Source organism: Zonotrichia albicollis, chromosome 20, assembly GCF_047830755.1.
Source record: "Zonotrichia albicollis isolate bZonAlb1 chromosome 20, bZonAlb1.hap1, whole genome shotgun sequence".
Classification (NCBI taxonomy): domain Eukaryota; kingdom Metazoa; phylum Chordata; class Aves; order Passeriformes; family Passerellidae; genus Zonotrichia; species Zonotrichia albicollis.
This window is the reverse complement of record NC_133838.1, coordinates 5,271,748-5,299,345: the sequence shown is the minus strand read 5'-3', so window position 1 is coordinate 5,299,345 and position 27,598 is coordinate 5,271,748. Positions and strand designations below refer to the sequence as shown.

General features: G+C 45.5%; 1 protein-coding gene and 1 long non-coding RNA gene across 5 annotated transcripts in view; one reads left to right on the top strand and one right to left on the bottom strand.

The window, feature by feature from the left end:
• Nucleotides 1–2,358: 2,358 nt before the first annotated feature.
• LOC141731287 (uncharacterized) lies at nt 2,359–23,327 on the bottom strand. The gene is made up of 3 exons (XR_012583321.1): nt 23,106–23,327; nt 12,770–21,906; nt 2,359–3,683 (listed from the first exon to the last, which is right to left on the bottom strand). It is a non-coding gene; the product is annotated as an uncharacterized LOC141731287 (long non-coding RNA).
• The window catches only part of TRNAU1AP (tRNA selenocysteine 1 associated protein 1), a 23,869-nt gene continuing 19,097 nt past the window's right edge, over nt 22,827–27,598 (top strand). For all 4 annotated transcript variants that reach the window (XM_074555644.1, XM_074555642.1, XM_074555645.1 and 1 more), the window contains exons 1-3: nt 22,827–22,991; nt 25,887–25,984; nt 26,710–26,809. In XM_074555644.1, the coding sequence (XP_074411745.1) occupies nt 22,965–22,991; nt 25,887–25,984; nt 26,710–26,809 (225 nt within the window). In that variant the 5' untranslated portion in view covers nt 22,827–22,964. The remainder of the gene's footprint in view (nt 22,992–25,886; nt 25,985–26,709; nt 26,810–27,598) is intronic.

Genomic DNA, 27,598 nt, shown 5'->3' with positions numbered 1-27,598 from the left:
GTCTCTGTTGTCCAAGTGCATCAGCTGTGGCTTTAAATTGTCAAAAGAAAGTGTCACGGAAATGCAGCACCAGAGCTCAGCAAAGGCTCAGTGCCTCACCTTGTCTAACTCCAACCTGGGTGCAATGGTTTCCCTTCCCTGTGGAGGGAAAGGGCAGGAAAACAACCCCCTGCTCACTCCAGCACAGCCCTGCCATGATGAAATGCTGACTGCAGGGAAACACCTGCTGGCTCCAGCAGAGCTGGGATTCCCTCTCCTAACTTGCCAGATACACAGCCCCCAGACCACACTGCTGTGCCCATAGCAAAAGGGATGTCAGGCAGGGGACAAATTTTGCCCGTGGTTGCAGAGTTGACTTGTGAAATCCACAATTATATTAGTTCTGGGAGGAACTATTGTATTTGAGGATTTATTGTGATATTGAAGTTTATCAAGGGATGTGACACTTGGGATGGTGAGGTGGCTGCTGATGTCCTTGTAGATATTACATATATATATATAAACAATCTTAACATTGTAAGTTCAGAAAGAGATGGTGCTCTGACAGACGTGGCCAGCAAAAGCACATGTTCACTTCTAGAAAAAAATAAATGCCACTCTGAAGCCTGATCTTGGCAGGATGCAAACCTCTGCAGTGCCAGAGTTACAGCCCAGAGCACCCAGAGGAAAGACACCAAACCCTATTGATCAAAACATGGGATCCTTGTTTCAGAACAGATGAACAGTGAGAAACTCAGCACTACCAAGGACATCCAAGCAACAAGACTGCAGTATGACAGCAAGTGATCCCCTGAGACCCTGAACAACTGCAAAATTTGGATGTTTAGATACAAGTGCGAGTCACCATCACGGCTAGGAGCATTTGTACCAGGAGCATTTGTGCCTTGAAATTCTGTGCGAGGCACGGGCTTGCACAGAACTGCAGGAGAACAAGCCCTTGGAGGAAACAGCTGCACCCACCTGTGAAACAGATGCTTCCTCAGGTTTTTCCACTTCTTAACTTACTGAATGCTTAATTATCCCGAAGGAAAACTGCAGGGAGGGAGGGCATGTTTAAGGTGGACTTGGACAGGATGATTTAAGGAGTCTGTCAGTGCCACAGGACTCCTCTGGAGCACAGCTCTGTAACCACTCTGTGTCCCGGGGGGTTTGGTCCTCAACACCTGCTCAGGCGAGGCACAGCAGGATGTGCTGGAGGTGACATTGCTTGGGAGAAAGAAGGGACAAAGGGACCTCTCCCCAGGTATGGGCTATGAAATAACATTATTGGTTCTGCCTACAAATGCTGCTTTTTCTCATCCATTTTATGGACACTGGGATCTGCCAGCTCCTGAAGAAGCTGCAGCTCTACCACAAGGACCAGGAGCCTCCTCTAGTGCCTGTGTCTACACAGCTCTATCCAAAAAGGTGCAAGGGTACATTCTCTTCTGGATCCCATCCCTCCAAAGACCTCTAGCATCACCTAAGATCTTAGCCTTAAAATCCAGGACTCAGACAAAAAACAGCTCTGTCATAGTTCTGTAATTCACACCAGCTGCACATCTCAGGAGCCTCAACAGGCAGCAACAAGTCCCTGAGCTCTGGCAGCCTGGGAGGACCTGGAGGGGTGGGTGGTCCCCCGGGATTTGTGTAGCTTTCATTAGGGGTTTGAGATTCCAACAGGTGCCTGCCCACACCTTTCCCATTCAGGTTTTGGAATTATTCCAGCTCATTACATGAAATTAGTGAATAATCTAAGTTGGAAGGACCTTGGGTCATCTGGTCCTTCTGCAGCCCAAACCCAGCCCTGAGGATAGGGAAGAGGGGCAGATTTCAGAGACCAGGAGAGACGAGCAGGTGAGTGGGGTCCCCAGCTCATCCAGATGAGATGCTCTGCCAGCCTTTCCTGTACACAGGAATCCTTGATTAGCTTCCAGCCCCCTGAAACAAAGAGCTGGCACCTTTGGAGTGGCAGGGACTTCCCCCAGCTGAAGGGATTGTTAACCATAGAATGTAACACAGACACGTCCAAAATCAGCTGCAAACCTGCTGATTAAAGAGCAGCATCTTCCTCCAAAGGACTGCACAAGCTGAGTTACTAAACCTTAAAAATTATTTGGGAGATGTTAAGTGTGGGATTTTCACTTGCCTGTTCTTAATTCTTTTTGTTGTGGTTACATGTCAGAACTCAGTGCATCCCTCCAGGTGCCCAGAGTTGCCAGGACCATGCGGGGGGGCTCAGAGACCCTGGCACACAGCCCAGAACACCTGGGGGTTTGATTGTGACCCCTGGAACAAGTTGCCAACTTTGTATGAAGACTGGTTTGAATAGTATAATAATAAAATGATCACAGGGTGAAAAGGTAGATTTTAGGATTTTTGGTATGGGGGTTATGGGGACAAGATGGAGGAACTTGGGCGTGTCCAGCCTTTCTCCTTCTTCTTCTTCTTGGTCTCCATTTTCTGCAGTGATGTTGGCACCTTGGGATTGGTTTAGAGTAGAAGTGCACTGTCTAACACAGGTGATGGGTATTGGGAATTAAGTGTAAATATGTTATACGTAGTTTGTAGTATAAAAGGACAACACAGAGTGCCTGTGGCTGCCCTGCTGAGCAGACCTCGGCTGGGCAGAAAGAAAATTTTATAGATAAGAATTAATAAACAACCTCAAGACCAAAAAGTGAAGAGTCCAGACTCGTTCTTCGGATGTGTGGGCCAAAGCAGAGACATCCTGCACATCTCGGGGCAGCAATTATCAACAGCAACCCAAGAGTTACAGACAGACATCTGTGAGGCTGGTCTGGTTTTTTTTGTTGTTGTTTTTATTTGTTTCCTTACTAATAGATATTTTTGAAGTTTCACATCACAACTGTTTAAGAAAAGACAAGTTCCAAGCTCCATAAGGAGCCTTGTTATAGGAATGATGGGATTTTAAACAGATTGATAATGAAATCGTCTGTGGTTGGAACCATCATCGCCTTCAGACAGACCAAACTCACACAAGCTGAGTTTGACTCTCCTCCAGAGAGAATGCTTTTCCTGCACAATTCCCTGGCTCACTTTCCCAGAAAGTTGTGTGGTGGTAGAAACCCCTATATATATTTAGAGGTGACAGTGTTATTAGTTGTAGCGCAAAGTTAGTACACACGCTGCATTTTTTCATACCATTTATGTACAACCATGTTACTGTTACAAAACTGCTTAAAACACTTCAAGTTCAGAACCTCTGTTTTCAGTACAACTTTTGCCACACTGTCTTTTAAATTCCCAAACACTATAAAACAACCACTAACACACCGCTCAAACTTTCGCAGTTTGGGCCATCTGACTTCAGATATGAAATAACAGATATTTTCAAATCAGTTTTGCAAAACCTCAGTCTATTATTCTTTTCTGCTTTAAGGAAGTTATTTGAACCAATAATTTGCATCTCTGTATTTTAAATTGTTTCCCCCTCAGACACATGATGTCATCTGGCAACAGAGATGGGTTTGAAGGCAGACTTTGGGCAAATAACAGTCACTTGGGTTTTTTCCAACCTGATCCCTGCAATATGGCCATGACTCAGGTTAAAGAAAACTGTAGCTCGTTCCATTTCTTGGCCAAGTGAATACTCTCGAATCACCTTTACTCCAATGCCTCTTCATGCACAGTCATTTCACAATGTTCTCTCTGGTGTATTAGACTGGAAGTTGACGACCTGCCTGGCAGAGAGAGACAAGTCTGCAAGGTCAAGATGCTTTGGTAAAAAAGGTAGTTTTGGGGGATTTTCAGATTTTTACAAAATTGAGCACAAGATGGCCTACCCTCACAAAATGAGATAGAGGAGATGAACATTGTGGGGCTGGGCTCTGTTTCGAGGACATGAGGCTAAAAGCCTTTTCCTGCCAGGGCAGCTGTTGGTCACTTGGCACTCAGCACCTTCAGAACGCACAGAAATGTTCCTGGCTCTGGCATTAATTAATTGCTAGGGCTCTGTATGTGTCCCCTGAAACATTCTGCCTGGACAGTGCAGCTACTGTTTTAGCTGTAGCGGAAAAACTGGGATTCTCCTGGCTTTCCCCAGGGCATGGGAGGAGGTGAAGACCTTTCTCCTGCCCTTTCCTTGCAGAATGGAGAGGCAGCCAGGATCTCTCCCTGCTATTCCAGTCCCATATAAAGGAAATAATCATAAAAATGTGTGTAAGAAAGGTGAGAGGAGGGTCAGGTCTACAGGGGTTGCATCATCCTCCCACATATTTACAGGAAGACATTCACTCCATAAATACTCTGGATTGTGGCTGGGCCTGGAGCTCATGCTGAGTTTAATGGACAGTGCTCAGTGAGCAGTGTGGATGGGGATGCACATACATGGTTCCTCTCCCTTCCCAGAGGGAAGCTGCTCTGTGCTCTCCAGAGGCAGGGATCTCTGTGGCTCTCCAGGGGCTAAATCACCACGTCAAAACAGTGCTTCTCTTCCTCCTCTTTCAGGAGGAAGAGAAGAAAAAAATCATCCACTATCAGGACATCTGGAATTTCTTCATGGGCGCTACAGGAACCTGAGGTCTGGTCAAAGCTAAAAACCATAGGTCAGAGGTAGGACCCAGGAGGGCCGCACCAGTTTACACCAGCTGAGCATCTGACCTTGATTCCCTTTTGGCACTCAGGGTGATTTTGGAAATAATTTTTAGCATGTGTCTGCACTGCAGACCCCCAGCTACCTCCAGCTCAGCACTGGATCTCGATTCCTTCAGGCAGCTGAGCTTGTTTTGATCAAGGTCCTGCTCTGCCTGAGGGCCCTGAGCCAGCAGAGACGCTGCTGTCAGTATTCCCAAAGCTCAACTCTCTCATGTTAGACCATCCTGCTCTTCCACGTTCCCATGAGATGCACATGGAGCTGCTGTGCCTGTGGCAGGAGGAATCCTCACTTACACCTCAACAGGAACTGTCCCTCTGCCATTCCTCTGGCATTAATCCACACACTCCTTCCAAGGGCTCCTTCTTTGTTTACAAACTAAAGAAACACAAAATCTTGCATTACTGAGAATTTCTGCTCAGCTCTGGGTCAAATTTTAAAAATCCTATGCTTTTCTTTCCAAGTAATAAATGTTTGTTTTGCTGAAGAAAAGGGGAGTGAACCTGTTACACTCAAATGACTGTAAATCAGGAGTAATTCCACTGAATCCCAAAAGCCAGGAGCAGAGAAAACCCAGCATGAAGAGTGTATGCTGTCCATTTCTATGAGCATATGAAATCCACACTGCTCATTGCTTCTTTTATCTCCCATTGCTTTTGTTCTTTTCCCACCCTTGCACAGTCTTCCTGCTGGAAAGAATGTCATGCCCAGGATGTCAGAGCAGTTATTAATGGATGTTCAGGTGTTTTGGTATATTATGTTCTCCAGATGCTAAAGATCTGAGAAGGCTTCAGATGCTTGTCTCTGCTCTCTTTCACACAGCTATGAATTCCAAGTCACTCCACTTCCTTCACCAGACTCATGCCAGATGCAAGCAGAGGAACCAGATCAGCATCCAGCCTGGAGCTACTAAAAGCAAACTGGCCAATGGCATTCCTTAGGGAAAGGTTCTTCCAGTGATTAATGATAGAGGAACAATAGAGGGGCCTTGGAACACATTTCTCTAAGCCACAGCCATTTTCACTTAAGGAACTGGGAAGTTTTTAGCCCAAAACAAGAGAGAAAATTATTTACTGTGTTCAGCTTACCCAGTTTATTTGTTTTTCTCTTTAAGAAGAAGCAGCCTTACTGGGAATATGAATGGAAAGATCCTGTTCACAACTTGGGCTTGACTTTGCCTGAACTAAAAGTCACTTGGGTTTAAGTCAACATGAGTCAGGCGAAAAGAATGGTTCCCATAGCCCCACATCAGGAATTTAAGGATTTGGGATGTCCTTTAGTACAACTGCTGTTGCTCTCAGGGGTTCCAAAAGTGCAGGCAGAGTCAGATGGGTTTTTCTAAACCAGGATCAGGTGTGGCTTTGACATCTACCTGATAACATAAGAGTTTTTGCTGTTGCGTACATTGAGGTGCAACTGCATTTTACTTCTGTTTCAGTGGGCCATTTGTAACCCTGGTGGGAGTTTGGGGTCTGATGAGCACTGATGGGAAAAAGTCTTGCAGGAAAGGCCTTGTGATCCTCTCAAAGGAGGGCTCAGAAGCAGATTTCCATGCAGAATGTTTATCTTTGCACACTCACTCAGGTTCTCACAATTGAAAAGTGTTTGGCCAATGCTCTCAGGCACGTGGTGTTGTTTTTGCAGTTGTCCTGTGCACAGCCAGGAGCTGATCCATCCAGCTCAGGGCATTCTATGATTCCATGAACTGCAAGATTGCTTGCACTCTTATCCTCACTAACTTAGGTTTGACACACAGTTAAGTCTCCTGTTTATGTCACTTCTGAAGTGAATTATAGATACTGCTGTTGATCCAAATTTATGGACAAAGTTACTTAATTCTTCAAATAGTTCCTAGATCCTGTTTATAAATTCTTGGATACTTTAGATCAGATGTGTCAGCAGGAGCCAGGACACCATTCCTTTTTCTGTTAGTGCAAAGTAGTCAAAACCTGGTTTAGCTGGCCAGTTAAAGTGGATTCACTGGTGCTTTGGAGTTGAAGCTGCTCAGAGAGTCAGAGTGTATCAGTGAATACTTGTCTGCATGTGGTACATTTCAGATGGATCCTTACAAAAATGCATACTTTCCTCAGAGAGAGGTTTTGACACTTTATGGTCTCTTCTTTCTGTAAACATAGCTTGTTTTATTGAAAACAGCTGGATTTGTACTAGTGTCACAGAGATGATGGTCAGTCCTGTCTTGTCCTGACAAAACAGGTGTCAAAGAAGATCATTAAAGGACTGTTTCATTTGAAGGTATAAATTAGATGAGGGAAAACCCCTGCATTTTAGACACACATTAAGTCTCTTATATCGGAGTGTCTGAGCATGTTAAAATCTTTTTCACATGCCTTAATATTTCCTGGTGGACAGCCCCAGTGCAGCTGTTCGGCTCATTAGCTCTCAGACACAGAGAATATTTGTGCTGGGAACAGTATTTATAACCTTCAGAGACAAACCAGAGCCAAGAGATTTCAAAACACAGTTTGTACGGAAGTGATAACTCTGCTCCCAGATAGCCCATGGCAGAGTTTTCTAACCAGTTACTGGGATTACCAAAACAGCAGGGAATCCAAAGGGAAAAAAAAACCAAACCAAACCAAACCAAACAAAAAAAAAAAAAAAAAAAAAAAAAAAAAAAAAACACAAAAAAACCACAAAAAAGGTGTATTCTAGACTTTGTAGGCCAATCTTGCTTTTGGTAAGAGTTAAGAAAGAATTACTTCCTTGAAGTGACAGATCTGTGGTGTTTCCTGGCCAAGGCAAGATAAGAAAGTTCCCATTCCTCTTCAATGAGAAGGAAATCTGTGCAGAGAGAGAATGAGGATGGACTGTTTCTGGTGCAGTCTTTTATGGAAAGAGTTTAGGGAAGGTCCCTGGGGACCCATGGGGGTTTCTAAAAGGTTTAAGTGCTGCAGTGTTTCATAGAATCATAGAATGTTCCAACTTGGAAGGAACGCCCAGGGATCATTAAGTCCAACACCTCTGCACAGGCACCCAGCAATCCCACCCTGTGCCTGAGAGTGTTGTCCAAAGGCTCCTGGAGCTGTGGCAGCCCCGGGGCCGTGCCCATTCCCTGGGGAGCCTGGGCAGTGCCAGCACCCTCTGGGGCAAGAACCTTTCCTTGATATCCAGCCTCTTGGAACCACTTAAGTCATTCGGGTCTTATCAATACAAACCTACAAAACAAGACAGAGAAGAAGATTTCCTGCAGAACCACTTCCCTATATTTCCCTTGCCTTCTTTGAGATCTAGGGATTTCAAACCTTATGGCCCAAAGGAAAACTAGTTTCATAAAAACAAATAAATATTTATTTGGAGATCTCCTGGCAAGTTTTACAGTATCACAGGGTTTCTTAGGAAGTTTTTCAGTGCATGAGAGAACATATTTTCTTTCTTCCCTGCAGAAAAGCTGCAGCTATTTGACATTTCACTCCTCCAGGTGCAGTTCCTGCTGTACTAACACCATAGCTCTGAATGATGGACTGCTGTGACCAGCACATCCTAATAAAGGGACCCTCTAGGTTTTCCCAGAAATATGAAATGGTCATTTTCAGGAATGAGAAGACTCAGGAGATAAAATAACTATGCTACAGTGAACAGGTATAGTCACTTCCATGAGATAATTCCCACTGAATATTCCTAGCTTGATTTTCAATCACATTAAACAGTCTGGTCACTTCTGCTTGGCCTTACATATTTTCCTTTTGGTGTTTCCTGGCATGTTAACTACACACATGAGTTTTTAACTCAATTGTAGCTTCTCAGGATTAGTAGGAATGGTATCAGATGGGAATAGTCTGCTACTCCTTCATAAGGAGGGATGTGAGTCGCACCGAATCTGGGCCTAGAAGCCATGATGAGAATAGACAGATTATAAATTCCAACAAGAGATGCTGGAAAAGCCTCAAGAAGGAATAAAATAAGCAGAAGAGAAAAGTGGTTTGAGAAAGAGCTCCAGCTTGTTGTGTTTGTGGAGCCCATATGTGGGATTCATTCCAGGATTCATTCTCTCCTTCCAGATGCCCCATTCATAGGAAATTTCCATGCATACACAAATTCACAGCTTCATGAAAAATGCTTTGCTGTGTCCCTGGGATGCCCCTCAATGATAAAAGAAGATTTCAGAGAAATCTAGAAAATCTTGTCACTTCTCAGACTGGTCTGTAGTGTTCAGGTGTAACAGGAATTATATGGTTGCTTTCCATATTCCTGCTGAGAATTACATCCCAGGATTTTTATAGGGTTAGGCTTTGCTTAGCAGGTTCATTCTTTCCATGGGACAAGCAATTGGCGGCATTGGATATGGACAGATCTGAAAGAGGTTTCCATATTCACTGAGGGAGAAGACAACACCATGCCCTTAAATTCAAGACTCTGACAGTGATTCCCGCCTTCTGCCTCACTCTGTTTTTTCTGAAAGGAAGTCCATGAATCCAAAGAAACAAGTATTTATTTCTTATCTGCATGACATGAGACTAGATAGCAATGTGCAGAAAGGAGCAGAAAGGGAGAACCTAACACAGCACAGCCTGATCTGGCTCCTCTTTTCGCTCCTTGAATCCCAAATTCCCTGCTCCTTTCACACCCTGGAGCCATACTCAGTTCTTCAGTCCTGCCCTTCCTAGCCCCAGCCACCTCCCACAGCCATCGCTGTGCCTGGACATGAGTCACCTTGTAACAACGTCCTGCTTTCAGATGGGATTAATTTCTCCACGACACAGAGCCAAAAAGCTGGGCTCACAATGCAGCAAAATGAGAGCAAAGCATTAAATGTGAGAGAGGCCAAGCCTGGTCCAGTGTCACCTTGATCACACCCAGCCTCTTTATCTCTTTGCAGCATTTCTCATTTTCACTGGTGGAAAAAAAAATAGTCTTGTAACAAGCTGAGCTTTTGGTAAGCCCCTGCTCATCTTTAAGGATGTAAAAAATTAGACCAATGTTGAAACATGTACCTATTCTGAACACAGTCCCTTCCAGTTGCACCTCGCAGTTTAAAAGCCTAGTCAAGAATCCCCAGAGAAGCAGCTGTCCATCCCTGATCTCACCACACACAGAAGGATCTACAGTGCAAAGGAGGAACTTGTTGGAGGCCACAGAGCCTGAGCATGGCCAAGCCAGAAGCACGGGGCAGTTCTGTGCTCAGTCTGCCATGTTTCCATCTGCACAGACAGGACAGAGAGTCCAGTGAGCTCAGAGAACAGAGGGCCCTCTCTGAGCTGCCATGTACTGCCACGTGTTTCCCTGCTGTCAGTGACTATCCATGGAATTCCCAACAAGGACCTACAGTCACTGACAACATTTGCTGCAGAGTTTCTAAAGGGGACTCAGGACAAGCTGGTTTTAGCCTCTTGTTTATTTGAACAAGTTAATTGCTTGCCAGAAAAGTTCCCCTCCAAACCCCCCCCGCTCTCTGAGCCAGAGGCAAGGCCCTTCCATCCCACACAGGCTGCTGTGTCCACCCAGCTCCTCGGGAGGCAGTTCCTCCCTTCTCCCAGCTGCTAAAAGCAGCGCTGAGCTCAGACAGATCTCATCCACCATCTGGGCTGGGGAGCACCAGGGTGGCTGTCCAGAAGCCTGGCAAACCCAGCATTCTGCTCCTGGCAGGAACCATTTGCCCGTGGCATATCAGAGGGACGCCACATCCCCTTCCACAGATGGATCTTGCTGGCTGCACAAGGCCTGATGCAGTACATGGATAAAGGTTTCTTTTCCATGCAGCCAACATGAGCTCCTGCTGTCCAGCTGTGCCCTAAATACTGTGCCCCAAATCTGAAACCCAGATACTGGTTTCAGATAGAGCCAAGGTGATGTGCTCAGAGTTGAACAAGCTCTGGAGATTCCATGTGGACCAAAGAGAACAAAGACCTGAATCCAAAGATGTTGCAGGATGTTGGAAAAGTCCCAGAACAAAGATCTGCTCAAAGGGTGGATGTTCAATACCAATCACACAGGACCTGTTCTGTCCTGAGCTGTGGGGTGACTGTTGTCACTCAGAGGCACTTCCAGGGCAGGAGGAGGCAGCGTACTGAGCTGCCAGCCCTGCTCAGAGTCTGTGACAAGATCCAGCTCTCCTTCCACAGGGAAGTGTAGGATAAGGCTGAGGTAGAAATCAAGGAGAGCATACAGCACTGAGTATTTTTTACTCTGCTCCAAGGCTGCTTTGGTGCTCTTTGGTCTTCATTGCTGCAGTTACCAGCAATTAGTTAAACAGCAATGGAGAAAATGTAGCTCTGTGAAAAAACTCAAATGGTCATTTCATGGGTCTCAAGGAAACTCAAGAACGTTGTTTCCCTCTCATCTGCTCACCAGTTTAAAGGGGATCCTTTCACCCTCACAACTAAACTCTTCTAACTCAGTTTTAGCTGTGAGAACAGCCTATTTTGGAGATTTAGGGATGTCTTGAGGCACTGAAGTTGACATCCAAATGTCTCCAACACACTAAACACATGCAGTATTTGTGCAGTAATCCATAATTAGGGAGCATTGCTTTGCCCACACTCCATATGAGAAGGCTGGCTGCTGTTACATGTATTCCAGGAATATTTACAGTTCTAAGCCTTGTTACATTGGGTGGGATCTTAACTGCTATCAACACTTAAATGGGGATAAGCAACCAACAGATGGATCCAAAATCTGATCCCATAGGATCACATGCCAGAGGATTGATGCTGCCAGTTCATTTCCAGTGACTTCCCAGTCAGTCTCAGTGACTAGGGCACCAAGGCTGCCAGGCCAGGCTCCAGGGCTGTCAGGCCGACACAGCCATTGAGCGTGAACCAAAAGTCAGCCGCAATGTCAGGGGAAAGGAAACCTTGTTAGGGGCTGAGTTTGGTCCCAGGAGCGAGGTGGAGTTGCTCTCTCAGGCATTATGGAATCAACATAAAGAGGGATCCAGCCTGATCACAAGGAAAGGTGGTCTCTGATCTGCCCTTCCCAAGTGCTATGACCCCACCCAGAGAGAGGGAGGGTGAGCAAAGCCAGAGGACAGCCTAGGCAGCCCATCAAGAGAACTGGGGGTTCCAGACCAAGAGAGCAGCCCCAGGTTTGTTCACATATTTCAGGAATACCTGACTCTGCACTGGAAACCAGAGCACTTTGTTTTCAGGGTGGCCATTCAGAGCTCGTGCTCTGCTGTGGCTGTTGGTCTGCATGACAAACACAAAGCCTACAGTAATTGAAATTACATGTTGGGCTTGTTTTTAAAAGCATTAACATTTATGGAAAAGTAGGAACTCATACCAGTTCAGGCTAAATCTGAGCAACAGAGAAAATAAATCAGACTGGGCTTCATCCACATACTTTTCCATGAAGAAAGTTGTTTACAATGCATACTACACTCCAGAATAAATCTGGGATAAACAAAGTTGAACTTTTAATCTTCTCAGTCCTTCTTCCTGTGAAAGAAAAACCTTTTTCAAGAGAGAACCAGCCCACCATCTATTCACTCTGTCTAGTTTAACTCCTTGTGAGGATCAGTGCAGACATTGTGGAGGACAGATTGCTCCCCACCCTGTGTGTTACTTGGCTGCATGGATGTTTCTCAAACTCCTTCCCTTGCTTTGCTAGGCAAAATAACACTATTCTCCAAAGGCAGCAGAACAGCTTACCTATGTGCCAGCTCCAAATCCCTTCTTGCAGGCACCAAGCACCAAAAACTCCAGCAGGAAGCAGAAGATGGAATCATTAGTTTGCAGGAAGGGCTTAGCATTTTTAAAACCAAAACTTCTATTCCCTGTGTCTGAATCCTTGTACTGCAGAGGTTTTATGAGTACACTTTTTTAAGGTCCCCAGTAGCCACCAAAACGTTACTCTGATATTTCAGGGTGGAATATCAGATACATCTGATATTCCACCCTGGATGACTGATTCCTTTCCTAAATTAGCACACAGAGAGGTGCCATTTAAAGAATGAAAAGTCACACAATAATTTTTGAACTTGCAGGACTTAGAAAGTGACACTCCTGAAATGTAGAGAACCTAGTATTTTCCAATCCCTATATCACCTTTTTTTTGCCTGCAAACCCAGAGCCAGCCTGGGAGATTGCTGGCCATGGCAGAGCTTTATACCCGACAAACACCAGCACTTTTACCCAGTGACCAAACACCAAAGACACAAACTGTCTCCTTTGACACAAACACCAAACTACACACATGTGCCTCGCAGCCAAGACTCACTTTGAGGTTCCTGTGTCTCAAAGAGGAGCACAAGGGAGCTCATTTTGATCTGGTTCAGCCTCCAGTCGCACAAACTCCTGTATTTCCTCTCATTGTCACCTTCTCGCTGTCTCCACAACTGCTTTTCTGCAGATGAAATATGGATTAGGGAACTGACCTGAAATAAAAATAAACCTAACAGGATGAAAAATCAAAAACAAAGGGGATTTTGTCCTGGTTTTCTTTTGGAATTGAGATAATTCCAAAAGCTAGGCATCACATAGCCACGCAAATGGTACAACAAGATGAGAGAGGGGAACAGTGGTGGTGCAGAAGGGACCAGTCACAGAAAGGAGAATTTGACTGGCTTCTGGAACAATCAGCCATAGCAAGGAGAACATAGATGAGTTCTGGAAAAATCAGCTGTAACAAGGAGAACGTGACTGGGGTTTTGGAAATGCACTGCTGCTGTAAAGAAATACTTGTGAAACCAAATCCTGCCCCAGTTTGGAGCTATTTGTTTTCCACTGGAGACTTGAGAGCCTGTCCATTGCTGACTGAGAGCCTGCCACACAGACAAATCCCACTTGGCTGCCCATCAGCAACAAAGAATCATTGTCCTGCAGGACCACAACATTCTTGGGTCCATCTCTGATACTTTGAATAAAAACAACCCGAAAATTGCAGTTTAATAACTTGGTTGACAGAAGAAAAAAAACACAAATCTGTTAATGCAACCAGTGCTATTAATAACCTTTAAAGACCCAGGCTGAGAACTGGGTAAGGCCCACAGGAAGGTGAGAGATGAGCTCCAGGTCTTTGTGGTTCAGGAGAATTTCCTGTCTTGTGAGCGCTCATTTCCTCTGATGCAGGGAGGGAGGGATGGTGTCCAAGGCCATTCCTTTCACTCACCGACCATGACATCAGGAAGGAAGGGGTGGCTGAGCAATTTTAATGCTAATACAGGGTGACTTAGGAATTGAATGACTGGGAGAGATGAGCCAAGTTGGATTTGGGGCCTTGGGGATACTGGGGTAACTGCAGTGAGGATGTGCAGATTAACCCTGCTCCCTTCCTGAGGGAGCTGTTCCAGCAGGACCTGTCTGCACCCATCGGGATCCATCCATTGCATGAATGACCTGGGCTCACCATTCCCCAGCTGCCTTTGGAGAGCCACAGTGGAGACTGCAGGGGTCACACACACATCACTGCTTGGAGTGGGGAAGTCCTGTGCAACAGGCCAAGGCAAACGCCAGGGTGCCAGTGAGAGGGAGTCCTGTCACCCTTCTGTTTGCATGGCCCAGGGAAAAACACTCCCTATCACGTTCTTCTCACCAGCAGACAGACCTCTGGAAATGAGATGGCCACACATGGATTTAGGAGTCTGGGCAATCAGGTTGGTAAATGTTTAGTTTTTCAAAAGCAGATAAAGCCTGTCCTTGTTGAAAATCCCCCCTCCAGTAGGTGCTGTGGCAATGTTCCTTAATTAGTGCATACAGTTTGTGAGGTGGGATTCTTTTCTTAGCCCTCTTTTCTGGCTGGGAAAGGCAAGGTGCGAACCAGGCAGCCTTTCCCAAGGCTCCCTTGTGTGCTAGTGCCCAAACCAGAAACAGACCCTACTGCTTCTGACTCCCAGTTCCTGCTCTCATTACCAGAAAATTCTGCTCCTCTGTGGCACAGCCAACTGGTTCCAATAATAAATCCAACCTATTGCAAAGATCAAGTCCATTTTTTCACTGCTTAACCCAAAAAACCATTTAAATTTCAAAACACAGGTTTGGCTTTACACTAGAGAAAGGATTTGTTTTTCTTTATTCATCTGGTTTTTGATTTTTTCTCTCTCTCTCTCTCTCTCTTTTTAAAAGTCAAACATTCAATCACTCTGTTCAATATAGGGTTCCTAGGCCAGGAGCACTGCAACTATCATTACCCTATAAATCTTCATTATTCTTCCTATAAATACACTTCTGTATTTTTCATTTTTTTATTTTTATGACTAAAAATGGCACCTTGAGTAAACTTCAAAATGCTTTCCAGAATTAAGAAGACTGAATCAATTCCTGTAGTCCTGACTTCTGAGAAGAAACACTTTTTTAAAAAAATTATAGTATTCCTTGGTTTATGCCCAAAGCAATAACATTTAACTATAGCTTTCCAACACTGCTCTAATTATGCCAATCTGGTGGTAAAGATAATATTGTTTTACTTAGACACAGTCAGATTGTCATAATGGTATGTTACCTAATCCTATATGGGAATATTCTAAATCAGGATAAAAACCTCCATATTTTTAAACTGTGCCCACTCAAGTTATGTCAGAACAAAAGATTTCTGAACAAGCTTTAATGTTAACAGGTACTTCTAGCACATACAGTAATCACTGCTGGGCTAAAAATGAATACATATGCACACAAAAATTACATTTGTCCTTTTATAAAAGTAGCAGAATATTATTTCTAGCTTTTCTTTTTACATACTTGGTTTCTTAACCTGGGAATTCAGATTCTGTGGAGGTTGGAAGATTTTCAGACAAGCAGAAAGTAACTGGAAATAGTTTTATCACCAAGTTTATGAGTGTAAAGACTGATATGTTGGAAAGAGAAGTAAATGTTAATTAAATCCTTAAACTCTGTTTTTCATTCCTCATTCAGCACAAATGAGTAACTAATTTTGCAGAGAAAGGATGCTTTTGTTGAAGAACTGAATCACACCAGGCTCCCATTAAATCCCATCTTGTCCAAGAACCAGTAACTCACTATAAACAGGAGAACAGAGGGGGTTAAAATGTCTGAATCTATCCGGGATGGATCTTTTATCTCTGCTCCCCACTTGAACTTCATTCCATCAGATGGGGTTGGACACAATTTTTCAGTACAACAACAGGTAACAAGGAACATTAAACTAGGTGCTTCCGTGGGTGTTTTTGTTGTGCTTCCTCAGGCCCAGAGCTCTGTGCTGAGCAGGCAGGTGTAATTCTAACAGCAACACCACTCCATGGAAAACTCAGGAGCTTTGGGGCTTCCAAACAATCAAAACCAGTTTGGGAGATCAAAGATCATCACCCTGGGCCAGCTTCAGCATTGGTGGCCCCATTAACCTCCCTGCCACACAAAAGAAGCAAATTATTAATTTTTCTGGATGCCTTTGATATGGACACTAATTCTCTTCTATCAAAGCCAAAGAATACCTGGAAAAACATTTCAGAGGAATTGAAATTATCTCAATATATCTTCAATACAAAGAACACTGAAATAGGAGAAAACAGGTTAAGATTTAAAAATCAAAAATCCCCCACAAAACCTTTGTTGAAAAGCCCAAGCCTCTGAAAACTTGTTGAGCTTTTACCCTTAACAAAGAGGGGAATTCTACCTTCCCTTCAGTTTTTCAGCATTCACTAAGACAAGAGCAAGATCAAGAAAAATTGTCCCACTGTATTCCTCTCCCAGAGCCTGATGAAAACCTTGCAAGCAGAAATAAGGAAACTACAATTTACTTTTGGAGCCTCCAGCCAAAGAGTTCAGACAGCAAGGCCTCATCTGTTTAAACTTTAGAGAAAAGTTTTCAAGATTCCCACCCTGATTCCCTGATCCATGTTTGTTGGAATCAAAGAAACAATGTCAATGTTAGACTGATTTCTCTGTTGTTTGTTTTTTTTTTTTTCCAGTGACAAACCATGTCTAAGAAAGCAGCTCTCGGTAAACTGGACTGCTGGCAACCAAGAAAATATTCAAGTGTCTCTCTTTTCACTGAAGTATTCATTCAGCTGGCCTCTTTGGAGCAGAACATTCCCCCACTGACTCCCAAAATGGGTACTGCTCCGTCAAATCCAGAGAATTTCAGGGATTTATTCCATTTTCTCTGCCCAGATAAACTTAGATCAGGCTTACAGACTTTATATTCCCTGCAGTGTGCAATACCCACAGGTATTCCATCCTGGAAAGAGGTGTGGGTATCATCTTATCTCCCCTCCCTTCCTCCTTCCTTAGGACTGATTGGGGTTTTTTAAATATAAGGGTTAAATCCTTAAAAAATTTCCTTTAGATCGCCTATCCATGATAGATATAATTGTAACTGTGATGGTCTCATTCACAGAAATGGTCATTTTGGTAATTTGTTCTGGTTTGTTCTGTGTAGTCAGTTCCAGTGTTATTTTGTAAATGTGGAAATTCCCTGAGTCCATGGGAGATTTGCTGATGGCACTGTGCATCTGGCAAGCCAGATCCTTGTGCATAGCTATACCACTCACACCCCTTCAAATCCCCTGCTTCCCAATGCCACTGAATCTCATCCCAAGCACAGAGGAGCAATCTTTCCTCCCTCAAAGTCATGATCCAGTTTCCACATGTATCACCTTTTTCCATATGTATTACACATATACACCATATTCAGAGGGTCTGCTATGGTAAAAAACCCCCCCAAACCCCCATGTGAACCCTCCTGTCTAATAAAGGAAAACCTGTAAAAACTTTCTTGAAATGTGTGTTGCTGGAAGTTCAGCACTTCCCCATCCTTTTTACAGCAGTCAGAAAACAGATTCAGCCTCTTCCCTTTCATCACTGGAAGACTTAGCAAATTCTAGCCTTAATCTGCGATTTCTGGATTAAATCAATCCAGTTCCTCCAGCTTCCTCCATAGCACCAGAGTTTTAGACCTCTGGTTGTTCTTTTGGGTCTCCTTTGTTCTCCAGTGTGTCTTTCTCTCCGTCAGTGCACCAAAGACTCCCAGAGTGGCACAATTAATCACCCTGTGCCTCGCATGACTTTACTGCTAATATATTCTACAATCAAAAGTCAGGTTTTTGGATTTTTTTTCCTAAGCACCAACTGTTAAATTGTGGTCCCCTAAAAATTCCACATCAGTCTCTGCTGTGTCAATGGGAATGAGCAAATTCCCATTCCTACAAATCCACTCGGGTTTTCCTTGCTTGTCCAGGAGAACCTGACCTACCTGTTCCAGACTTACAGGAAGGAATGAACCAAAAATATATATTAATTCAACTGTACAGGCTTCTGGAGAAACAAAAGAGATGAGGGATAGGTCTCTGAGGAGCTTTCTTGGCACACCTCCAGCCCCATCTGGGCAAGGATAGATTTGTAACTGCTCCAGAGACTCAGACAGGAGTCCCTCAAGTGTAATTTTTCTGATCAGTGACCATTTGTGCAAGACCTTTCCAGCCATCTCCACTTGATGCTGTATTTCCAGCTCAGTTTTAAGGCTGCAGGTAGAGCCAAATGTCACATAGCTGGGACCAGACCACCAAATGCTTCTGCTCTGCCACCCCATGCTCAGCTTTGCCATGGCCTCATGACATGGGTGCCACACTCTACACAGGTCCAGATTTTAACTTACAGAGTGCAAAATACACACAGTCAGTGAAGAAAAACCTGAACACTCCACGCACTGCTTGGATCTTGGTTAAACTGGAACACAGAGAAAGTGCTTTTAACTGCATTTTACAGAGGGAATTAAGAGAAAAGAGGCCTGATTTAGCTCCTTAACTCCAGGTATCTTTTTTATGTGCTTCAATTAGATGCCTAAAGTGAAGAGCAGCCCTTCTCCACACATCCTGCACTGCTACACACTTACATGCACAGATACAGGCGCCTACCTGAGTGTAAAGGGTGCAGCAGAGACTTGTGCCAGCTCCTGCAGTGAAAACTGATCACCTGGTACTGCCATCTTCCAGCCATGCTGTTTCCAGCACGGATGCCCTGATGAATCCACTGTCTCAGCCTCCAGCTCTCCCTCTTTTTCTGCCAGCCTTGCACTGTGCCCTTCCCTGTGCTGGCTCCATCCAAACAAGGCCCTTGCATGACTTTCTGTGTTTCCTGTTGCCTTAGAATAAATTTGAACAGACTGGGGCTTGTTTTCAGCAACACTAGAACTGTTGTACTGGGCCATTAGCTGAACACTTTGGGATGTTCACTTTGGTGGGCTGGAAAAGCACATTTATGTACTTTACCTTAAAACATCGTTATCATAAGTTCCCACAGCTGACTGCATATGGACTACAAACACTCCAACAGATATCCCAAGAGCTACTCACAATCAAATATCCAGACCCAGGATTTAATCTCTTCCATGGGATCCTTATGGAGGATGTGAACAAACCACCTCTGCCAGTTAGTAACTTATTCCTGTGAACACCCAGAACAGTCTTATTTGACCAACTGACCTTTCCATAAATTCTCTGAGGGTGAATTCCCTGTATTACCAAGGAAGAAAACACAAAACAGCCCTCTTTTTGACCCTATTCCTGGTGAACTCCATCCACAATCTGAGATGGCCCTTGCTGAATCCTGGTGAGACACAGCAGACTATGATTTTGTCCCTGTGGAGGATAAATGTGGTCTCCAAAGAATTCTCTCTGAGGAGTGAGTAAGGACATCCCTCAGTGAAGATATGAAGAGGATAAAAACTACAGAGGAGTGAGGATTGACTGATGGTGTGGGAATAGGAATGCAAAACCAACAAGGGGAGCACGTTTGCTCCTAGACAGCAAAACTGACAGCCCTAGGAATAAATTCCTCTGGCCCCACTTACTCATGGATGTGCTCAGCTATTCCCCATACTGAACTCCTTGTGTTGTTGCTCACAGTCATCCCACTCAGGAGCCACTGAAGCTGGAAATGAATTCCTTTAAAGCAAAAAGAATGGACTGTCCTTGTCCTTTGATCTTGACTTTGTCAGGGGATCTCACAAAATCCACAGATAAATATGAGTATAGGACTTCACAGAAATGACTGTACTTTTTCTTAAATAGAATGCAATATAGGACATCAAGTTTCTCCAACTGCACCTTGATTATATACAAGAGACTGGGTCTGGATAAGAAAGCTAGCAGGCACAAACACATCAATGAGCTTTTACTAGAACATCTTTCAAAAATACTACTAGCAGCTAGAAATCAATCAGAAATTATTTTTACTTGCTGTGAAATCATGACAGGAACAGTGAATCATCAATAAATCAATAAACAAATGAGAATGTCAAGCCTACAATAATTTGTAATTCTACACTGAAAAAGACCCCAGATCTCTACATCACTTTAAGGGGCATTATCTTTATCATGAAAAAATGGATTTGATCAAATTTTAAGACACACCATCTCATGCAATAATGGAAAACAGATTTCATGGCATATTTTCTTCTGGATTACTTCAATTACTTTCAGAATCTGAGAAGCTATTCCAAACTCAAAGTTTTGCTTTATGTTTTGGTTTGGTTTATTTTATTTATTATTTCAATTATCCCTGGCCAAATTAACCCCTGATCTCAGTCCACTGCATGCAGTTGCTTAAGACTTGCACCTGCAGGACCAACGAAGAGAAGGCTCTAACACACTAACATCCAGTACTGAGGGCACAAAACCCATTTAAGTCAGTTTCAAGCTCAAGCTAAAACCAGCAAATTCAAACTAAAATCTCCCAGGCCAGATTCTCAAGATCAAAACCATTAATTCTAAAAGATGAAAGCAGTCAGGGCCTCCTCTCAGGAGGTACTGAGTGACCCTTAACGCCAATCAAAGTTACTAAGAGTTGAAAGAGCTATGAAGCCTCCAGGATTAGGGCCTCCAACAGGCTACAGCTCCCAGGGACCAGTTAAACATGGGCTCAGGGATCACCCCTCCAGTGGATTCCAGTGAACACTACTTGGAATTTACTCAGCAGTTTTCAGGACCAAGTTTCTAGATCCAGAAATACCTGCTGTCCTAGCAAAGGGAACAAGGGGCATATATGCTTTGGCTGGTAACTGCTGACACTCATACTCACGACAGAGGAATACCCACATCTTTCTTTCATGGCCTCTTTGCCAGTTCATAAATTTTTAAAGGGGAATAAACACTTTTTCATGTAATAACATGCTCCTGGCACTGCTTTTACTCTGTCACAAGGTTAAGTGCATAAACAGCAGTCACTTCAGATATAACACTGAATTTAAACTTGTCTTCTCCTGGTCCAACACAATCACATCCTTCTGCATTTTCGTTGCCCAATATCTACGTCTATAGATTATCCTAGGAAAAGCAAGTTTCGTGTTACTCAGTTGGAAGGAAAGAGCCAGAAAGGGATTATTAAAGACACTGGACTCACTTCATTAAATGACAAAGAACTACTGGCTTTTGTAAGTAGTAACAGAGAATGAGTGACAGCTTTGTGGACAGTGCAGAGCAGAGCTCCAAGTTAACCAGTGGATAAATTGCCATGTTGGGAACATAAAACCATTCTGGAAGCTGACATCTGAAAGGCAGACACAGCAGGGGCTTCAAAGGGGGTGAATTTGCAAGAGACCAGGTTGCCAGTGACACCAAGGCACAAAAAGTGCAACTTGACAATCCTGGATCTTTGTTCAGCTGAGTTATCAACTGTGGGTCTTGCTGCCTTTCTGATTTCATGTTAGATTTTAGATTTTAGGGAGGAGCTTGGAAGAAAATGATCTGAGGGTGCTCTAAGGACTCAGAAGTCAGAAAACACATAAACTGTTAATCTCACATCTTGCACCCCCCAAGACTTGATATTCTAGAGCAGCCAATACTGGACGTGCATGATGAGAGATGCAGATCCTGCTCAGAATAAGGATGAAGGATTCTCACTGTCTCCTGCGGGAATGTAGGAAGGACCAAACGTGCCCTGCTCTATCCGCAGGGAAAAGCAGAGCAAGGAATTCTCCGCTCCCCTCCTGGCGGGTTTCTGCCCTTGGTCGTGGAAGAGGGATATTGTGGGGCAAGATCTGAGCGAACGCTAACACATCACTTCGGAAGGAGTTCCAGAATTGGCTCCATCGCACGAAGCAGCCCAATGCCAGCACCGGGAAACCTCCACCCGACACCGGCGGGCTCTTGCTGCCCTCTCCCGGGATCCGAGCGGCGGAGGCACCGCCCGGAGCCCGAGGCACCGCGGCGAGAATAGCGCGGAGGCTCTGGAGTGTCCCTGTCGCCAGGAGCTGGATTTATGGCGTGCAGCAGCGCCTGCACAACCACAGCCAGGCATTCAGCCCATGCGTGGCGTTCCGTAGCAGAGCAAAGGCCTTACCCGTGAATTCCAACCGGCTCTCGGGATGCCGAAAATACCAACCAGTTCTCAGGCTCACTCGTCTCTGCTCCGTCGGTAACAGGGGGTTCATTTTCTCCAGGAATTGCCACCCACGCTGTCGAAGGCCTGCGGAAGTAAACAAAAGAAGAGGATCACACCGTACCCAACCCAAACCCCGCGTGTCGGGCTGATGATCCTGAGGATGGATCTCCTATCTGTATGAAGAGGCAATTTGGCTGGGATTCGAAGCTTCTGATGCAGCTGCTGCCCCACTGGGTGGAGGGGAGCCGGGATCATGGTCTCTCACAAACCTCTCTACAACAACAACAAAAAACAACAACCAAACAAACAAACAAAAACCCACAAAAAAACCCAAACACAAGTCTTTGGCCTTTCAGCATTGTCAAAAACTGTCAACTTTGTAAACCCTGTGCCATCTCTGACAGCAGTGGTGCCTTGAAGAGATGACCAAAGTGTTTGTCACAATAGAGCTGTGTCAGGGGAGGGTTAGGTTGGATAGCAGAAAAAGGTTCTTCTCCTAGAGGGTGCTGGGACACTGAGCAGGCTCCCCAGGCAATGGCCATAACTGCAAGGCTGCCAGAGCTCCAGAAGCGTTTGGACAATGCTCTCAGGCACAGGATGGGATCGTTCGAATGTCCCGTGCAGAGCTAAGTGTTGGTCTCGATGATCCCGGTGTGTCCCTCCCAACTCAGCATATTTTATGATTTTTTTTCCTGATATCTGAATCTCCTGTCTCAGATTAAGGCCATTTCCCCTTGCCCTCTCACTGCAGGCACTGTAGAAGAGACCGCTCCCCACCGCACTCCAGTGTCCCCCCGGTGGCTGCAGTTGCCCCAAAGGCTCCCCCGGTTGCTCCAAACCCCCCTCCACCCTCTGCCCCGGCTCCCTCCCGCGGCTGTCGCTCCTCCTGCCGCCAGGGGGCGCTGCGGCGGCAGGGGCGCCGCTCTCTCCGCCCGCCGGGGCCGCGGAGGAGGCGGCGGGCCGGCCCGGGCGGCGGCGGGAGGGACCGGGGGAGGGACCGAGGGACCGGGGCACCGGGGGTGGGACGGAAGGAGGGGCGGCGGCGGCGGGGCCGGGCCGGGTCGGGCCGGGCCGGGCCGGGCCGGGCCGGTAGGTGGAACGCGCGGCCCCGCGGAACCCGCCGCGGGGCCTGCGGGAGCAGCATGGCCGCCAGCCTGTGGATGGGGGACGTGAGTGTCCGGCCGGGACCGCGCGGCTTTGTGCGGGGGGCGACGGGGCGACGGGGGCACGCGGCTGGGCCGGGGGGGCGCGGGAGGCACTGACCGGCTGATACCGTCACTGACCTGCGCCCGCACAATGACTGACACTCTCCCACCGACCGACTGACACCCTCTCATTGACACTCGCACTGACTGACACTCTCACACCCATTGATGCCGTCCCTCTGGCACCGTCACACTGGCTGGCTGACACCATTACAGCAACTGACAGCCTTACTCTAGCTGACTGACACTCTCACTCTAACGCCCACACAACAACCGACAGACCGATATCCTCACAGTTCTGACACCTCGCTCTGACTGACACCTGACACCAGCTGACCCTCTCCCTGACCGACTGACCCCTTCACACCACTGACACAGCCTCACAGCCCCTCACACATTCAGACACACCTGAACTCCCCAAGTGACACTCACGTCATACACTCCTGTGCATGCTGACATGCTCACACAGGCTGACACACACTCAGACATAAAGTCCAGCTTGACAGGCTTATTTGTGAGCAGTTACACACACACCCCCTAGAGTGACCCTCATTGCCTGCCTGCAGCCAGGTTACAGCGAGACTTACACCAGTGTCCCTGGTGGTCAGACACATGCATGGGCATCGAAAAGTCTCACACCTCCATACTCTTAAGAGGCACTTATTCCCATACTCACAGCGTGTACACTTGCATGCTTCAAGGATTTATCTGCTGTTTTACATGCTCAGCTGCTATAGGCAGTTACATGCTTACATTATGCAAGGCATTTACACATACTCATGGTTGTTCTGCTAATTGTGCTCACACTTGTAGGCTCATTTGTATGCACCTGTCCAAGATTATCCCTCACAACCTGCCGCCTACATGCACACCTGTGGGTGCACTTACGCCCTCATAGGGATTTTGACTCCCCTACGTGCACGCACATTCAAAGCATTTGCACTTCCTGCTAGGTCCCTCATTCCTGCCTGTGTGTGTACCTGGCAGAAAGAGCAGCTGTGTGAAGCACACTCACAGGGGCTTCTTCACCCAGGAATGTCTTGATGCCCACTCATGTGCACACTGTAGGTACACTCACAATTACGCACAGCCCACGATGTCCCTTGTGTGCCCCTCACACTCCTTGTGCCCGTGTCCTTTCCACTCACTACTGAACACACACTTTCACACACGTGTACTCACCCCAGCATGTTGTAGTGCTCTGCCACCCAGCCGCACTGCATGTGTGTGTGCTCAATGTGTTGTGGTGCCTGCATTGCTGCCACCGTGGTACACTGTGACACACACATGCAGTCCCACTGCTGGGTGCAGTGTCTTTGCTGTCTGTCACACACTTGTACACACCTGTGTGCACTCCACTATGCATGTACAATGTCACAACTTCTCTGCCACCTGTTTCTTGGATGCACATCTTCCTTCAGCCCCTTTCTTGCAGCTCACACCATCACAGTCCTGCTTGCACATAGTGTTCCTCATCTCTCACGTGTGTGTGTACACACAGCTCAACACATCCCTGAGAATCCCACTGGGTGCTTCTCTTCCACACACACACTCAGCACACCCACATTATCAAGGTGTCATCCTCTACCTGCCTCTGCTCGGGCATGGAGACTCTGGAGTCTGTTCTCCCTTTTCCCCACAAAGAGGATTCTCTGCCACCTCTCTGTGATAAAGCCCATCTTTTTCATCACTACTCTCACTCTTTGAGCCTTACGGACATATCCAAGCAACTGGTTGTGTTTACAAATACAGCTTTCCTGTGCACACACACAGCCAGGATCGCCCTGCATGGCACATCTGTGCAGAGTGGTGCTGCCTCTGCACCTGGGACAAATCAGTTCTGCTTCACACTCACCTCCACAGAGCATCTACTGCCTTTGACACGTGCAAGTGCAGTACGGTCACCTTCTTTCACATACTTCACAATCTGTCACACACGCAAGTGGTGGAGCCACCTGGTACCTGACAGATACACAAATACTTGAGGGCTGTAGGTTACCATGAGCCACCTGTCTTACACAGGTAAATACATGGAGCTATATATATTTTTTACATACATTTTTCAGCTCCATGTTACTTGTCACACACACCGCTCCCCATTCTAATTTTGGTTAGTTCCCTCCTCCAGTTTCTGTTATACACAGAGGTGCCCTGTTCACTCAGGCTCTTCATAGTATATTTGATCCAAATTCCAGTGCCATTTCCTACTTGTCAGTACCTTACACCATGCAGACACTTGCTCTCCAGCATGTTCACATGCACTCTTACCTGCACAGTGCGGTCCTTCCCTGTGACATGAACGTGGTCAGTGCTCCCATGGGCAGGATGAAGCGTAGAGCTGCTGTGGGACGCGATTCCAGGGTTTCCCCCGAGTGTTGCCCTGGTATAACCGGGGTTGTGTGGGGCAGACACAGCTCTGCAGACCCCTGCCGCAGCTCCACGGGGCAGTGTCACCTGCCACATGCCGCCCGGGGTTGTGCCACGCTGTGTATCCACAGTGCTGGCCCAGCCTTTGCTTGCACCTGGGGAAGGAGCCTGCCACCTTCTCCCCTGCTCCCTGTAGGAAATGCTCAGTTTGTTGCTGTATGTTTCTGAGTGGCTTTTGTCCTTCTGTGAAGCTCCCTTGTTCTCTGAAATTCATGCTGTCTCTTGGGTTCCACTTTGCAGACTGTTGAGCCTGGTTCATGCATGCCTGCTGGTTTTGAGTGGCATCGACCCTCTTAAATGAGTCTTCTTTTTGAAGTGTAAGGGTAAAATCCTTCTCAATAATGTTTTAACGGCTTAGAGGGACATTGACACATATATTCTCTTTTTTGTAGATGCCCAAATCTAACTTTCTTTCTCTTTTTGCTTTTATAGCTGGAGCCCTATATGGATGAAAACTTTGTTTCAAGAGCCTTTGCCACCATGGGAGAGCTTGTACTGAGTGTAAAAATCATTCGAAACAGGTTGACAGGGTAACTGTTTCTGTTTGTTCTCCGAGTGCATTTGGACTGAAGCCTCGCTGTGGTCCATCCATATCAGAGTGAATTTTCCCTTTGAGTTTCTCACCATTGCTGCCACCAATATGTGAATATTGCTGAGAGCAATGGAGAGGGCACTGCTGGCTCTTCAGCCTCCCCTCAACAAACACGGTTTGGTCCACATCCTGCAGTGCTCCAGCACTCAGCCAGAGCAGTGTATGTATCTCATTCCATCCCTCAGGGAATTACACCTCCCCAGGCTTTGGTTGCTAGTCTGTAGTACAGCTATGTGATGCTGGCAGAGGTGGGAAGTCGGACTCAGAGCAATAAGAGAACCTTTAAAGTTCATTTAAAATAAAATGAGTGATTTATGCAGAATAAACTAGTTTCATTCTTATTAATAATTATTTTAAGTGTTGTAATTTCAGTTTTCAGTAGTTTAAACTTGGGTGGGCAAATTGATATTCAATGAAAGTGGGAAGTAAACTGTAAGCTAAACAATTTTCTATGTGCTTATCTACCTGACTTATGGTAAGTAGGGGCTGTCTCTTGAGATCCGGCTTCTCTTTGGTAGCCAATATTTATACTTTAGAAATAAGCTCTTCTATGTATTGCAGCTACAGCAAATTTCTTACCAGTTATGTAAAATACAGCTTTCCTCATCAAATGTGTTTTAAGTTTATAACTTTTGTCTCTTCTCTTCTGTGTTGTATGTTCAGAATTCCAGCAGGCTATTGCTTTGTAGAATTTGCAGATCTAGCTACTGCAGAGAAATGTTTACACAAAATCAATGGAAAACCACTTCCTGGTGCTACACCGGTAAGTAAATGGGATCAGCCAGTTGAGAACCAAAACTTGGTAGGGACAGATAGTGTAGATTGTGTATTTTTAATGATTACAGATAATTCAGTGGTTAGCAAACTGGGATTCGTATTTGCTTTAGAATTGAAGTTATGACTATAAAACTGCTAATGTTCTTGCTCAGAAAATTGTTGAGAAAAAACACTGATTTCTTTGTGACTGTCTAGACAAAATTAAAGTGTAGAAGTGTTGTGGGGTGTGATGTTTTTTATATCTAACCTTTGCTGCTGTTACCAAAGTTGGACTAATCAGAAACCTGAGAAGAACAAGGAAGAAATTAGACTGAGTATAGTGTATGTCTGCCTCAATTCTTCCATCTCTCTCCTTTTGTATAATCATGGAGTCACAGAGTGGTTTGGGTTGGATGGGACATTAAAGCTTATCATATTTCATCCCCTATCATGGGTAGGAACACCTTCCACTAGACCAAGTTGCTCTAAACCCCATCCAACTAGGCTCTGAGCATTTTCAGGGATGAGGCAACTTGAGAATTTAGCTGTGTCTATAGAGGATGAACTTACAAGTTTACACTTTCTTTTGAATAACACTGATTGGCAAGAGAAACATGACTTTTAATTTTGCATTGTTCTTGACCCTTAGCAAACAGAGGTTACTCAAACCTCTTTACAGTGGAGAATGAGACAGAGGATTGAATAATTGCAGTGGATAACTAGCATCTCTTCTACATAAAAGCTGGGTAGTTAGGGGGAAGAAGAGGAATAGGCAGAGAGGCTAATTTTAGGATGT